Below are 16,189 nucleotides of genomic sequence, written 5' to 3' on the forward strand. Positions count from 1 at the left end.
CCATGTACACAGTGCTGCTCTCAGAACATTGTTTGTGGGTCACATTTTCAAAGAGAGGCAGACAAAAGGGAGCGTATTCAGAGGATTGAGAACATATGGTGAGGACCTCCAGGCCATGCCCTGCAAGGTAGCAGCTGAGGGACCCAGGCTTGTTGCATTTGGAGGGAGGATGTCGCTGGTACCCCGTAGGGCTGTCCAAATAGCTGAAGGGTTGTCACACAGAGTGGTTAGGACGGGGTTTGGTTTTCTGTCATCAAAGAGCAAAACTGAGGCCAAAGTGAGGAAGTCAGAGGGGTAAGTTTCTGTTCAGAAAAATCAAGGCTGATTTAACTGGGTCAGGCTGAGTAGGGGGAATTTGTGACTTCCCAGGTACTAGGGATTCTAAACACAGGTTACAACACCTCTTTTCCAGGGTGTTGTGGATGGGACTCGTATATTGGCTAGGGTTGGAGTAGTAGATGCTCACGAATGGCATCTGTGAGTTAAACTTCAGATCAAAAAGACTCCTATTCATTCACATTCTTAGACACAGAGGGGGAGAGAGAGAGAGAGAGAGTGTGTGTGTGTACGTGTACATGTGCCCATGTGTCAATTTCCTCCAAATTGTACAAGTTCAACTTAAAAGTGCCTTCAGACTTTCAAGATTTACGTTTGTTAAGGTAATACTAGATAACAAAACAGCAAAGCCCCAAATTTCAGGGCCTTTACACAACAAAATGTATTCCTCAGTCAAGTCAGAGCCCCACATGGGCTTAATGTCAGTGGCTGTGGAACCATAGCTCCCTCCCTATTGTGGCTCTGCATTCCCCCAGATCTTTGGAGTCCACCACATCCAGCCAGGGAATGTGATTGAAAGGGGCGGAGCTATGCAGAGCCATGTAGGAGTTTTTTTTCCAGGTCTGGAAGTGGCATAGGTCATTTCTACCCACATTCTATTGGCAGAACTCAGTCCATGCCTAAGTGCAGGGGAGTCTGGAAATGTAATCTAGCTGTGGCACAGTGAGGAAAGAGATTTTGGTGAATACATAGATGTTTCTGCCACAAACACAGGGACACATGCATTCAGGGACACATGCCTTCAGGATAGGCCTATACCAGAAGAGATGAGAGTTTTGCAAGAGCCTATGAGGTCACCTGTGTTGGTGAGCCCTTGTCAGTGACAGCAGGGAGCTGAAGAGGCCTCCTCCTTCAAGAAATGGTCTAGGGGCCAGGCACGATAAAGTTTCACCTAGCCTGTCTCTGGGAAGTCCTCTACAGACACTTTCTAGAAATGTGAACGTAAGCTCCTCCTGCATCATCGGAAGTGAGTGTTTTTTGGACAAGAATGGAATTGTAACTATGGAAGTGTCCTGAAAAATGGAAAGGGTTGGTTAGGACAGAAAAGCATCCATATTATCCCGCTCTACAGTGTGTACTAGTTGGAATTAGGATTCTCTTAGGTAAATATGTTTCTTCTGCCACAGCGTTAAACACTCATGAGGTCTTCAGCCGAAGTTGCTTTATCGTTGCAGGTACTGACGTTGTGCAGTGGCTTATGAAGAACCTTTCCATTGAGGACCCAGGTACTTGACCTTTGACCCTGCCCTCATCTACCCTGGTATCAGTAAACATCCCATAACCAAGTTCCAAACTAGATCCTCCTACCCTCCTGAGAACTGGGCTTGTAAACGGGAATTCCAAGATGTGGAATCACACTATTTACAAATAAAATTAATTTATTTTCTCCACTGAATATTTATCTTTAAATTTAAATCATGCTTTGAGGAAATGAGCAACTATTTAGAATGCCAAAGAGCCCAATACAATAACGTGTGAAATGAGTTGAATTCTTGTTAGCTGCAGCAATTAAAGATAAGTTGCACTGCCACTGAACAGTCTTCCAGAGCCAGCTCTTAAAATTAGATTGCCTGATCCACAATTAAGATGTTTAATTATTTGCTAAGACTCCCTCTGTTTTCTGCTTCTACAAGAAGTGAAGGAATGATTTTTTTTCAACTTTAATTGCGCATTTCAATTAGGAAGGCCTTACCAGGAAAACAACAGCAAAACCCTGGCCAATAAAACAATTTCCAAATCTGTCCTCCCACCAGAAAATAAGCAGTGAAATTTATTTTCACAGCGTAATTAGGAAATGGGGTGCAGGGTGTTCCAGAAAAATAAAAATTCAAGGCAAGTAAGGCTTATTCCCATGTGCTGTGAGTTAATACTTTTCTGAATGTATTACATACTCCTTTGCCTTGATTACCTGAGTATACTTGATGCCTGAAGGTCACATTTATAAAGATCCACTAATTCACTCTGATGTTCTTAATGGACATTGGCGTGATTAGACTTATCTGCCCCAAATTAAATGGCCCGTACCACAATGCTTTTTGAAGATGGTTTTCAAGTGCCCATTCTCACTCTGTGACCTTCAGCCGTGATTCCTTGCTGGAATCAGTGTGTCAGCTTGGCATTCCTGTATTTTAACCAAACACTTCTAACCTGTTAACTGTAAAACGATACAATTTCTGTACAGTTTAATTATATATAGTTGTTAGAACTCTGAGTGCCAGAAAAGCGGATCATTTATAGAAGTGACCTGAGTCTTTTTACCCACTTGATTAGTGGCTACTCTCATAACTCGTGAAAATTCTGAATTCTAGTCAAGTTCTTGATTCACAGGGAGAAAACTATACATGCCAGCCCTTTGTAAGGGATAGAACCCCAAGCAACCCCTGTATGTGTCATCTCTGATGCAGCCTGGGCTTCTGAGTGTCCACTTGGAAAGTCTGGACTGGATCAGTGTCTACCTGTTTAGTTGCGTTTATTTAAAGTCAGTGTTTCCTGTGATTATAATCCTAAACTAAGGAACATGTTTCCTCATGGCCGCCTTTTCTCTTCCAAGAGCACTGGCTTCTTTACCCTCCCCCCACAAAATAATCATTGCAGTTCTGACATGTATTTTTATTATTACTGTTATGAGAAACCTAAATTGGCTAGCAGTATGTGAAAATGAGCTTCAGGAATCCTCTGGCCCTGGCATGAGAAGCTTCTGTGAAGGGTCCTGAATGATGAGAGTTATTTCTGTGAAGATCCATTACACTCTGATGCCCTTGGGAAGACTTTGTGGTATTGGGGCCTGTTTGGGCTTCTGCAAAGTGGCTGAGGAGGAGCTAAGAACAATTTGCCAGCTGGGAATAGAAGTGGGGAGATGAAGCAAACCGAGGCCTTGGGAAACGGGCAGATCCAGCATCTGCCCCTCTCCTTTCTTTTTCCCATCAGCCAGTTTTCTGTTATTTTTTAGTTTTTGAGACAGGGTCTTGCTCTGTCACCCAGGCTAGAATGCAGTGGTGCCGTCATGCTCACTGCAGCCTTCACCTTGACCCAAACTATTTTCCACCTCAGCCTCCTGAATAGTTGGGACTACAGGTGTGTACCACCACACCCAGTTAATTTTTTGTTTTATTTTTTGTAGAGATAGGGATCTCACTGTGTTGTTCAGGCTGGTCTTGAACTCCTCACCTCAAATAATTCTTCTGCTTCGGCCTCCCACAGTGCTGGGATGACAGGTGTGAGCCACCACACCTGGCCCCATTGGCCAACATCGAAGCAAAAATGTTTTTGCTCAGAGAATGAAGTTAGAGTCTTAGCTCCAACACTGGTGGCATGAAAGTCACCTTCCTACTGGATTTTATTCTTTCTTCCCTGGGGAAGGAGCAGCTGCTGCTGATGAAACTTCTAGCTGGACTCATGATTCTTGAAGCATATAGACTTTAAAAAGCAAACTGGCCAGACGTGGTAGTTCATGCCTGTAATCACATCACTTTGGGAAGCTGAGCTGGGAGGATTGCTTGAGCCCAGAAATTCAAGACCAGGCTGAGCAAGATGGCAAGACCCTATCTCTACAAAAAATTTAAAAATAAAAAAATGAGACAGATGTGGTGGCATGTGCCTGTGGTTCCAGCTACTTGGGAGGCAGGGGCAGGAGTATCACTTGACCCCAGGATTTCAAGGCTGCAATGGGCTATGATTGCACCACTGCACTCCAGCCTGGGTGACAGAGTGAGCCCTGCCTCTTAAAAAAAGCAAATTGGTCATCACTAAGTAAGTAAAATAAAACTTCGTTCATTCTAATTCCACCAGTTACACGTATGTTTCTTTCAAAGGAGAATGGGTTCTTAATAAGCAAAACATTGCATCATATTCAACTTCTTGAAAAGTTTGCAAGTAAAGCCAAAACAAATTACTCAGAGCTTATGAAATTAATAATTGCTAGAGACTCCCTGAACATGTCAGCAATTTCCATGTCCAAAAATTAGTTTTAACCCGTAACAGTACTTTTAGATTTGTGAAAGATTATTGTGTGTGGTAGAAGCATCGAGGTTTGTTATTTTTTCTTAGCTCTCCTCAGGATAAATCTAAATTCTTAACTTTTTTTTTTAAACCGAGACAGGGTTTTACTATGTTGCTCAGGCTGGTCTCAAACTCTTGAGCTCAAGTAATCCGTCCGCCTCGGCCTCCCAAAGTACTGGGATTACAGGCGTGAGCCATGGTGCCAGGCCTATATATCAGCTTTCTATGTGCATCTATTTATGGCTGGTGCTAAAGGAACAAAGGAGCAGGTTGATTGTGGCAAAAATATAAGTATTTCTACCAGGTCAGCCTCCCTCTGTCACTGCCTACTTCAGTGTCCTTCCTCTAACTTTCCAAGGAAGTGAGGTTTTCCTCTTTGTCCATAAGAGAAGGGTAACACCCTTCTCATCCCTGATGTGACTGTCATATTGGGGAACAAAGTGGGGCTCCTTTGTCTCTGTGGGCAGTGAGGCTGCATTCTTACTGCTGGGGATGATGAAACTAAATATATGAATCAGAGCTGCCAGCACTTACGGAGTATTTGACCTGTAATGGACACATAATCACTTTATGTGAAATATCTCACTTAGTTAAATACAGGTTCATCTATGCCAAAACTTATGCCCTTGACCCTGAAACCAGACTTTCTTCGGAAGGTCGAAGTGGGGAAGGGTTAAGCAAGGTCGGACTCTCAGAGGTGGGGTTCAGACAAGTCCCAGACATATAGTGGCCCTTTCCAGCCATTGGCATGCCCCTCCTCACCCCCACGCTGAGCAAGGGCAATCATATCATCAACACAGTCATCTGGGGGTGATGACAGTTGACTTCTGATCTCCCAGCTTAATTTTCAGCTGAATAATCTGCTTCCTAATTCCTTCTCTCCCTGTGCTCTGTTCTTACAGTTGAAGCAATACACTTGGGAAGCCTTATCGCTGCCCAGGGCTACATCTTCCCAATCTCAGACCATGTTCTCACCATGAAGGATGATGGCACCTTTTATCGTTTCCAGGTAAGCCTTCTGGCTCCCTCTCCTCAAGAATCATTTCTTCTCAACATCATTTTATCTCAGGTTAAAACTATAAAGAAAACCGAAGGGATATTTGAGGGAGTAACCCTCACTCCTCATCAGCTCTGGGAAAGCCAAGAGAACTTTTGTCTGGGTGATTGGGTGACCCACTTGAAGAATAGTAAAAGGCAGTCATTGAGAGCCTACCTTTCCCTGGGCACTGTGTTAGTCCATTCGTGCTGCTGCGACAAAATACCATAAACTGGGTATCTTAAAAACAACAAAAATGTACTTCTGATGGTTCTGGAGGCTGGCAAGTCCAAGATCAAGGTGCCGACAGACTCAGTGTCTGGTGAGAGCCTGCTCTCTGGTTCACAGATGACACCTTCTAGTCGTATCCCCACATGGCAGACAGGACCTGGGGCTTATATCAGGCCTCTTTTATAAGGGCACTAATCTCATCTGTGAGGGCTTCAAAGGCCCCACCTCCCAATACCATCACCTTGGGGATTAGGATTTCAACATATGAATTTGAAGAGGACACAGACATTCAGACCATGGCAGACACTTTGTATAGATTTCCTCGTTTATTCTGAAGAGCACACTTTAGTGGGTAAATATCACCCATTTTACAGATGAGAAAGCTGAAGTGCTCAAAGAATTAAAGTGGCATTTAGTAAATGCAGGAGGCAGCCTTCATATGAACCTAAGTGAGCCTGATAGCACAGAACTTGATCTTTCTACTGTCTCATGCCACCTTCCCAGAGTGAAGTTTCTATTTGCTGCCTAATCATCCTCCCCACCCATTTTACACTCCTTCTCCCAGATCCTTCCCTAGAGGGAATGAGGGCAGAGGATAGGGGCTTGAGTCAAGGTCTAACCAAAGCGTTTGGGAGAAGAGTCCTTCAGACTAGGATAAAGGGAGAAAGGGAACTTGGGCTTAGGTACCCAGTACATTGTGCCAGGTTGGCTTTTGTAGTTAGACTTCTATTGTCTCAGGATAGGAATATATTCCCCTGTGAACAAAACTTCTCAATTTTGCATTTGTTTTGCTTGCCTTAGATTTTGCCTCTCAATGCTTAGATTAAAATGTTGACTCACCTCAGCTGCATTAGCGAAAAGGAGAGCATTGCAGGGTAGCATCAGCAAGGACATGGGGGAGAGCCTGCCCTGAGGGAGGCTCCTCCCTGCGTGTGGGAGGGAAGAGCAGCGTGGCACGCCTCTGAGCCCTGACACCCATGCTTCTTTGCAGGCTCCGTACTTCTGGCCTTCAAACTGCTGGGAACCTGAAAACACTGACTATGGTGAGAACTGAAGCCACAGCCCACACTGTGTGTCACTTCTGGGTGTGCAGAAGACAAATGCTTGGTGTCTGGGCAACTGCAGTACACGGGGAGGAGGGTCCTCTCTGCTTAGTCCTTTCTCATATTGTTGCTGTATAACAAACGTCCCTTTCCACGTAACAGAGGAAGGCCCAGCTCACTGAAAGATGTAGTCCTTGGAGGGGAAGCAGGAGAGGGAAGAAAAATCTTATCAAGGGTGGTCAGAATGTTCATCTAGGGCCCATGGAGAACCAGGATCCCACAGCAACACTATGGGATGGTGACTTTTAATTGTTCTTTCCAGGAATAGGGCTTCAGGGAGGGCTGGATCAAGGGGCTACCTCCTCCTGGCCCTTTCTGTTCTCACAGACTTGTCAAAATTTACTAAGAACCTTTTGGTGTTCTTAATAGTTGCAATTTAGAGAAAAAGGGAGAGGGACCAGGGAGGGGTATACAGAAGTCACCCTGGACTAGGAATATAAAGAGTAGGTGAAGTTGGGAGTTCAGTCATCAGTCATGCAGAAGGGCAGGCCCTGGGGCTGTCTGCTTGGCTATCCACGGGCACCACTGTGGGCCCTCTGACACTGCTGCGCCATAACCGATGTGATAAGTGGATCCAGGAAGGCTTCTGGCTGCAAGCGAGAGCTGTATTTGACTGCTCATAAAACAAGTGCTTCTGGGGCTGAAAAGACTGCTCATGAAAGCCCAACTCGGAATTCGAATAATTATAGCTCGATTCCATGCAGTAGCGTGTGTCCTTGTGAAAGTGAAAACCAGTATTTTTCCAAGCAGTGGAGAGGGTGGGAGGATGGTAAGACCAGATACCTGGGCCCAAGTAAGATTAAAATATTTACTTCACTAAAGCTTAGGCCATCTGACGCTGAGTACTAAAGGCATCATTTCCGTGTGTCTGCAGGTATTCTTCATTTTATAATTTTAATTGGCATCATGAACAGGGATAGAAATAACGGTTTGTTTGAGGCTCTCATTAAAAAAAAAAGTTTTTTAAATTCCTGTGCCTCTATGGCAAATCAGAGGAAGTAGTCAAGGTTCAGGATGCAGAAGTATTTACCAGGGGCCAGGCATGGTGGTGCATGCCTGTAGTCCCAGTGACTCGGGAGGCTGAGATGGGAGGATCACTTGAGCCTAGGAGTTCAAGGCTGCAGTGAGCTTTGATTGTGCCACTGCACTCCAGCCTGGGTGACAGAGCAAGACCTATCTCTAAAACAAAGAAAAGCCGGCACTCCCCAGGATTTCCAAAGCAGTTTAGTTAGAAAATCAGGATGTATTTACCAAGACAGAATCCAGCACAGTGAGCCCCAGGATCAACCAGTTCCACTAGCTGGGTGATCTTGGCAAATTACTTAACCTCTCTGTGCCTCAGAGCCCTCACATTAAAATTAGAGGAATAATGGCACTTGTCTTCTAGTGTTGTTTTGTTAGGAAGAAATGAAATGCATGTAAGGTTCGCTGAGTTAATATGGGGTGGTGGTTGGTATCGCTACTGGGGTGGGGTTGGTATTATTGCCACTGGGATGCTGGTTGATGTCATTACTACTGAGGTGGCCCTGTCACCAGGAAGGATGTGAAACTGAAGCTAGGAATTCAATATAGTATGATTTGGACTGATGAAGTACCCCGTAGATTTTCATCCAATCAACAAACGTTTACTGGTCCCTACTCTGTCAGATTCTATGTCGGAGATTTAAGTAAGTCACAGTCTTTCCCCCCAGGCATTCCAGGCTGGGAGAGGCAGCATGATGCAGGGAAGAAAGGTGTGGTGAGGATCTGGCTTGAGTATTCAAAGGTTTTATGTGATAAATGATTGAGAAGGCTGAATAGCTTTGGAGGGGCAGGTTTATAAATAGACCTTGGCAGTCAAGGAGAGACGTTTAGAATGGATTCAGCATTTTGGGGGAGCTATTGTGGGTACCCAACAATGAACAAACTTTCCCAGGTTTTTTTCCAACTTGGGAAAAAATTGATCCGTCTATAAGAAGAGGGTAATAACAGAACCCACCTTATAGGGTTATTATGGGGATTTAGTAAGTGGGCTGTGGAGGATTAAGTAAGGGCTGTGATTTAGCCAGATAGTCCCTGACACTGGGCTCAATGGAAGCAGTAGCTGCTACGATGGTGATTTTTCCAGCACCTAAAACTGTACTTGGCCCATAGGAGACACTTAGTACGTTTTTTAATGAGTGAATGAATGAGCAAATGGATCAGTGAATGTCATAGAGGAAACTCTGCACTGGGCTTCAATGCTAATTCCAATTCCATCACTAGCCCTGAGGTCCATCACTTGACTTCTCTGTGCCTTTAGTTTCCCCATCTGTAAATGAGGGGTCTGTACTTGATGGTTGCCGAGGTTACTTCCAATGCTAAAATGCTGTGTTCTAAAAAGTCATCAGAGAGTATGAGTAAAATAGAGAAATAAGTGAGTTATAGGTTCCCTAGCTGAGATTGAGGTAAATGGTGATGTCGCAAGTAAAGGCAGAAAGTATAGAAAGGGGTGAGTTTCTTAAGCACATTGAAATTTGATACGTTCAATATTTTTTAAGAAATGTAATTGCACATATGATACATGAATCTGTTCTCTTTATACAACTTTTAAATATGTTACACTTTTGTAGTGGTGACACATGGTGAGCTTGAGATGGCAGTGGGTTTATCTACATGAGAGATGAGACATAGGTAAGGGTGCAGTGACAGGTGTGAGGGCAAGGAAATATACGTTTTTCAGTAAGGAATTAAATATCCAGGAAAAACCAATATCTGAGCTTAAGACAGTTCTTCCAGATGCCCTCTTGTAGGGCTGGCTGTTGTCACCAGTGGTCACTAGAGTTGGTTGGGTTACAGCAAGCCCTGGTGAAGGCACTGTGGGGTACAGACAAGCCCCGGGGAGTTCTATGCCAAGAACAGCCACCTCCCACCTCCCTCATTGTGGCGAACAGATTCGTTGTGTGACTTTAGGCCAGGGAAGTGAGCTTGTAGTGTGTGACCCTGTAACTCATGGCCATCAGGAGTGGCCCCAGCTCTGCATTCTGTGCATGATACCTGACTTCACAACCCCGCTGTCACATTTGGACATATCTTGGATGTCCAAAGATTTCTTGAGTGACTCTGCCTGCATAAAACCCATAGTCAAATCCGGGTTAGCCTTCTCTGATTTTACATTTGGCCAGTGCAAAATACTGTCTGGGGCAGCATTGTCAAAGCAGCTGCCACCTCCACTGCCCTGCACTGCTCAAAGGTAATGAAGACCTAGCCCGGTGGGGCTGGTGACATGTCAAGCTTCCTGCCTGAGATTGCCCCTAATTCTGCCAGGGATCCAAGAAACTGAAGGAAGTACTTTGTGATAGATCAGACAACCTTTTATCAGACACAGTGGAGTACTACAGCTGCTTGGTTCATTGGAAAAGTTAGTAAGTAGAAAATAATTTTTTAAATGACATATATATACCTTAATCACCTCATGTTAAGGTGAGATACACAAATGACCACTCATTTGACAGCCTTGTGGGGTAGGACCAAAGTCTTCTCTTTGATTATGAGCTGAATAGTTTTAGTTTCTTTCTTAAATCAACCACATTTTGAAATAAACTACCCTGTTTTGGCATCTTTAAAGTGCATCAAGAATGTAAAGACATTTTTGTAGCCTTCTGTTTCCACTTAGAAAACATATTTTTCTCAAGACAATTCTGGGTACATAGCAAGGGCAATGCTGGGCATATAGCAAGGGCAGGTGGATAGATGGATGGATGGATGCATGGGTGGGTGGATGGATGAATGGATGGATGGATGGATGGATGCATGGGTGGGTGGGTGGGTGGGTGGATAGATGGATGCATGGGTGGGTGGATGGATGCATGGATGGATGGATGGATAGATGAGTGAATGGATGGATGGATAGATGGATACATGAATGGATGGATGGATAGATGGATAGATGGATGCATGGGTGGGTGGGTGGGTGGATGGATGGATGGATGGATGGATGGATGCATGCATGGGTGGGTGGGTGGATGGATGGATGGATGCATGGGTGGGTGGATGGATAGATGGGTGAATGGATGGATGGATAGATGGATACATGGATGGATGGATGGATGGACGGATGGATGGATGGATGCATGGGTGGATGGATGGATGGATGGACGGATGTATGTATGGGTGGGTGGATGGATGGCTGGATGGCTGGCTGGATGGGTGGGTGGGTGGATGGATGGATAGATGGATGCATGGGTGGGTGTGTGGATGGACGGATGGATGGATGGATGCATGGGTGGGTGGGTGGGTGGATGGATGCATGGATGGATGGATGGGTGGATAGATGGGTGAATGGATGGATGGATAGATGGATACATGGATGGATGGATGGATATATGGATGCATGGGTGGGTGGGTGGATGGATGGATGCATGGGTGGGTGGGTGGATGGATGGATGCATGCATGCATGGGTGGGTGGGTGGATGGATGGATGGATGCATGGGTGGGTGGATGGATGCATGGATGGATGGATGGATGGATAGATGGGTGAATGGATGGATGGATAGATGGATACATGGATGGATGGATGGATGGATGGATGGATAGATGGGTGAATGGATGGACAGATGGATGGATGGGTTTATGATTCCACTGTGATGCTGGTTTTGTACATGTTGTCATTTCTTTTCTTCCCTCAGCCATCTATCTTTGTAAGAGGACAATGCAGAATAAAGCAAGACTGGAACTGGCAGATTATGAGGCAGTAAGTATAATGATTTTCCAGGATACGTATGAGAAGAGAGCAAAATCACATCTGCAGCTCTGTCTAAGCTTGTATTGTGTTTCCTTTTGTTCCCTTTCATCCCTTTCACACAGCGGAAGGGAAATATCTTCTAGTTCTCCTCCTTTGTTCTCAGCTTCTCTTACCATCACAACAAGATTGTATTTTTACATAAATAACTCTTAAAACTCAACAATAAAAAAAGCAACTCAAAAATGGGCAAATGACTTAACAGATATTTTACTAAAGATGACACAGGATGATAAATACTCCCATGAAAAGATGCTCAACATTATTAGCCATTTAGGAAATGCAGATTAAATCCATGGTGAGAAACCATTACATACATATTGGAATGGCCAAAATAAAAAATACTGATCATACCAAGTGATGGTGAGGATGATGGTGAGAACAACTGGAACTTTCCTTCATTGCTAGTGGTAATGTAAAATGGTACAGCCACTCTAGAAAAATGTTTGGCAGTTTCTTGTAAAGTTAGACATACATTTACCATATAACCAGGCAGTCCCACTTCATTCACACAAAAACCTATAAACTAATGTTCATACAGACTTTATCTGTGGTAACCAAAAGCTGAAAACAACCCAAATGCACTTTAACATGAATGGTTAAACTAACTGTGGTACATCCATACAATAGAATACTACTCTGCAGTAAAAAGGAATGAACTGTTGATACACATGACCACTTGAATGAGTGCCAAAGACATTATGTTGGATGAAAGAAACCAATCTCAAGCCAGCCATTTCATTTATAGGACATTCTTGAAAAGAATAAACTATCGTGATAAAAAGCAGATCACTGATTGCTAAGGGTTATAGATGGGGTCAGGGAATTTTGGAAGGTGATGGAACTGTTCTGTATCCTGATTGTGGTGATGGTTGTATGAATCTATACATGTGTTAAAATTTACAGAATTGTACAAAAGGAAGAAAGTCAACTTTACTGTATAATAATATCTTAAATTGAAATTTTAAATTGCATTTTTATACCCACTCTCCTGTGCTTGGTAATAGAGGTAGAATCTAAGGGTAAAATTCAATTTCAGAAAATAAGATGTATGTCACATGAGGTATCGCTTCCCAGCTTTCTTACCTTCCTCTTCCATCTTCCTTCATAAGATGGGGCTCCTTGCAAAAATTAGAGGCCCCACCACCAAGCTTGGGTCCATTCCCATTTGACAGAGCCCAGAAACCAAAGCACTTGAAAACTCATAGATTTTATTTTATTTTTTTAACTTTTTGTTGCAAAATGTTTCCCCCAAACTGAACTTTATATGGTCACAGAGAACAGGAGAAATTGGCTGAACTTTCATATACCTTCCACTTCCCTCTGCCTATATATCTTCCAGAGGATGTGCTGCTGAGCCATGAATGACTGAAGGGCCAGCAGCTGTGGGAGGAGGGGCAACATTAAGGGCAGCAGAGAATCCTTCCCTGGATAATCCTGCATTAACAGCATCTTCAAACCCACCCACCTCCAAAGACCCTCCTGCTTTCACTGCCTTGGTCTTTCAAAACAACTGTGAGATCCTACTCTGCCAGGCCTTACCTCTCCTAGGTTCATGTTCCTCAGCCTACCAAGCCACCTGGCCCATTGCTCCCCTCTCTACAGCCCAAGTAAGAATGTGCATGCCATTGGAGAGCAGGATCTGTGCACGGCCCTTCACCTCTTTGATCCCACTGGCATCATGGACCTGTGAATGGGGCTTGGGGGGCAGAAGAGGAGGAAGCACTGCAGCTGTTTGTCCAGAGCCTTAGGACCTAGCTAGAGTTTGCATTATCGGATGATCATATGTTGGAACATTATGATCTCTCCAGACAAACCTTGGCCTGGTTGTTCTGTGCTCCGGACATCCTGGGAGGCCAGTCATGCCCCTGTCTGCCCCAACGTCCAGCAGTCACATCACCCCTCCTTCAAAAGACTGCTGTTGGACTCTTTGTACACCCAGTGCCAGTCGCTTTGACATGATGGTGTTACTTCCTTAACACAACCTTGAGGAAAGGCCCAGACTGCAGAAGCCTGGGACCCTTCCCTCCTGTGTGTCTCTTCCCCATATTTTCTATGTTTTAAAAAAGGTCCCACACAGAAGTCAGGCAGTATCACCTCATGCTGTATTTGATTGATTTGTCTCTTCTCTTGTCCCTTCATGTTTTGTCCTGGGATTTGTAAAGAATGTGGCAGTGGGATGTGCTCTCAGGTTGAAGTTCTGCACAAAAATGATTTGAATCAAAAAAGCATTTTGCTTCCAAAATGCAATAATTTTTATAAATTTTCTTATTACATATTATTTTTACAAAAACAAAAATTCAAACAATAAAGGAGAGACTATAACCTGTGACTCTCCCCCACCTGTTTCTTCTATGCATACATTTTCTTCTCTACAAAACATATTAGAATCATATCATAAACATTATTGTGTCAGCTGCTTCTCTTTCCCCAGTCATTCTACTGGAGATGTCTCGGGGCCCTTACCATGCCAGTAACTATAATCTACATTACTGTGTTTAATGGCTGCCTAGAATTCTGTACTATGACTGTGTCACAGTTGATTGGCATTTAGACATTACCAGTTTTGCTTCCTATGAGCAGTGGAAGAGTCGAAAAGACAGTTTTTTAGAAGTACTTGTGCACTAAGCCTGGGTAGTAACTGTGAGCTCATGTGTGATACTCTCCAACTGAAGCTCCTTTTATATTAATAATCCATTAATGAGGGTAATCAATTAGTGTTGGCATGAGCTCTATGAAAATACGTAGCGTAATATGGACTCCAGCCTTGCATTCATCAGAATTAGGGGGCTCATTAGGGCGCCTGTCAAACTCCCCTCCTCACCATCTATCCTCGTGTTCCATGAGGTAACTCTACAGACTTAGAGAAAATACTTTTCTTTTTCTCTAATGGCAACCCTCAGTGACTTTTCTTTCTGTTTTGGCTTTTTCTTTCATCCACATCACAAACATAGACACTCCCTTTGGGCCACTTTTTTTTTTTGAGTTGGAGTTTCACTCTTGTTGTTCAGGCTGGAGTGCAGTGGCACGATCTTGGCTCACTGCAGCCTCCCCACCTCCCGGGTTCAAGTGATTCTCCTGCCTCAGCCTCCCGAGTAGCTGGGATTACAGGCATCTGCCACCACACCCGGCTAATTTTTATAATTTTGGTAGAGGTGGGGTTTCATCCTGTTGGCCAGGCTGGTCTCAAACCCCGACCTCAGGTTTGAGACCTCAAGCTGGTCTCAAACCCCTGACCAAGGCAGATCCACCTGCCTTGCCCTCCCAAAGTACTGGGATTACTGGTGTGAGGCACTGCACCCAGCCTGGGCCACTTTTGAATCCTGACATTAGAAAAAGTATGAAAGCCAGGTCCCCTCGGTTCTCCTTTCCTGTGACCTTTCCAGCTCCCCGCTGGAAGACGAGTCCTGAGAAATCCAGCCTTGGTTTTGCTCCTGGAGATACCAACAGGTGGCAAAGACTCGTCATTAATTCCCCAATAGCCACAAACAATTTTCCCTATTTTCAGCAACCTTTGAAACAAGTGCTATTTGAGTGGCATTCTTGTAAGACACATATGAAGAAAGGAATCCGGTGAACCATAGAGACTTCAGACTTAATGGGCGTGTAAATGAGTATTAATAGTTCAGCTCTGTACAGCAGGGTCTGGTGCAAAGTCAGATTGGATGCATGTCCAGGGGATTCAAAGCAGGTCTTGCTATTTTGTTGGAAGTAACCAGAATGGATGGCTGACTTATAATAAGCAAAGGTGTCCATGTGCTAATTTACAATGATTAATGCCTTCTTGTTGATTTTCATTTCTCATTAGGAAAACTTAGCGAGACTCCAGAGGGCCTTTGCAAGGAAGTGGGAATTCATCTTTATGCAAGCAGAAGCACAAGTAAAGTAGGTGGACTTAACAGAGACCTTTTCAGAGAGGAAAAGACTCTGGAATTTGGAAATGGTGTGAAGGGGGGAAAGTGAAGTTTCCAGATGGCGCTAGTATTTCTAATCTGGCACGAGACCAACTGAGTAGAAATTAAGGTCAGGATGGATAAGTTTCATTTTCATAACCAATATTATTCTAAAGCGGTTTCAGAAGTGTGTGTTTCCGCAGGCAGGGAGATCCTCCCAAAGGTAGAACGCTGGTTATAAGAAGGTGTATTTCCCCAAGAAATTTCCAGGTACTTTCTGTGCTCAAAGGCTGAAATCCTGTTTTACCCGTTGGACTGGAGATTTTGTCTTCATAGGAAAATAGGTTGAGTTTTAGGAAGGACAAGTAGCCCTGTCTTCTTCTCCCTGATAGGGGAGGACTTTAGAACCAGTAAAAAAAATAAGGCACAGAAGTCAGACAGTTGAAGTCCAAAATATCAGATTGTTATATTAATTAAAAGCAAAATTAGGGCCGACCACAGTGTCTCATGCCTGTAATCCTAGCACTTTGGGAGGCCAAGGTGGGCAGATCACCTGAGGTCAGGAGTTCGAGACCAGCCTGACCAACATGGAGAAACCTCATCTCTACTAAAAATACAAAATTAGCCAGGCATGGTAGGCAAGCCTGTAATCCCAGCTACTTGGGAGGCTGAGGCTGGAGGCTTGCTTGAACCCAGGAGGCAGAGGTTGCATTGAGCCAAGATCATGCCATTGCACCCCAGCCTGGGCAATAAGAGTGAAACTCTGAAAAAAAAAAAAAAAGCGAGATTACAGGGCATGACATTGGATCTGTGGCCACAGGTGCAAATTAA

At 44.2% G+C, this 16,189-nt stretch overlaps 1 protein-coding gene across 16 annotated transcripts in view; it reads left to right on the forward strand.

Annotated features, from left to right (window-relative positions):
* RGS6 (regulator of G protein signaling 6) overlaps positions 1 to 16,189 on the forward strand; it is a 646,702-nt gene that overhangs the window by 510,393 nt on the left and 120,120 nt on the right. For all 16 annotated transcript variants that reach the window (XM_064375005.1, XM_012438057.2, XM_012438051.3 and 13 more), the window contains exons 4-8: positions 1,512 to 1,562; positions 5,238 to 5,344; positions 6,594 to 6,645; positions 11,353 to 11,417; positions 15,274 to 15,350. In XM_064375005.1, coding sequence (XP_064231075.1) covers positions 1,512 to 1,562; positions 5,238 to 5,344; positions 6,594 to 6,645; positions 11,353 to 11,417; positions 15,274 to 15,350 — 352 coding nt within the window. The remainder of the gene's footprint in view (positions 1 to 1,511; positions 1,563 to 5,237; positions 5,345 to 6,593; positions 6,646 to 11,352; positions 11,418 to 15,273; positions 15,351 to 16,189) is intronic.

This window comes from Aotus nancymaae, unplaced genomic scaffold (genome assembly GCF_030222135.1).
Source record: "Aotus nancymaae isolate 86718 unplaced genomic scaffold, 86718_ANA_hifiasm-v0.15.2.pri h1tg000011l, whole genome shotgun sequence".
Classification (NCBI taxonomy): domain Eukaryota; kingdom Metazoa; phylum Chordata; class Mammalia; order Primates; family Aotidae; genus Aotus; species Aotus nancymaae.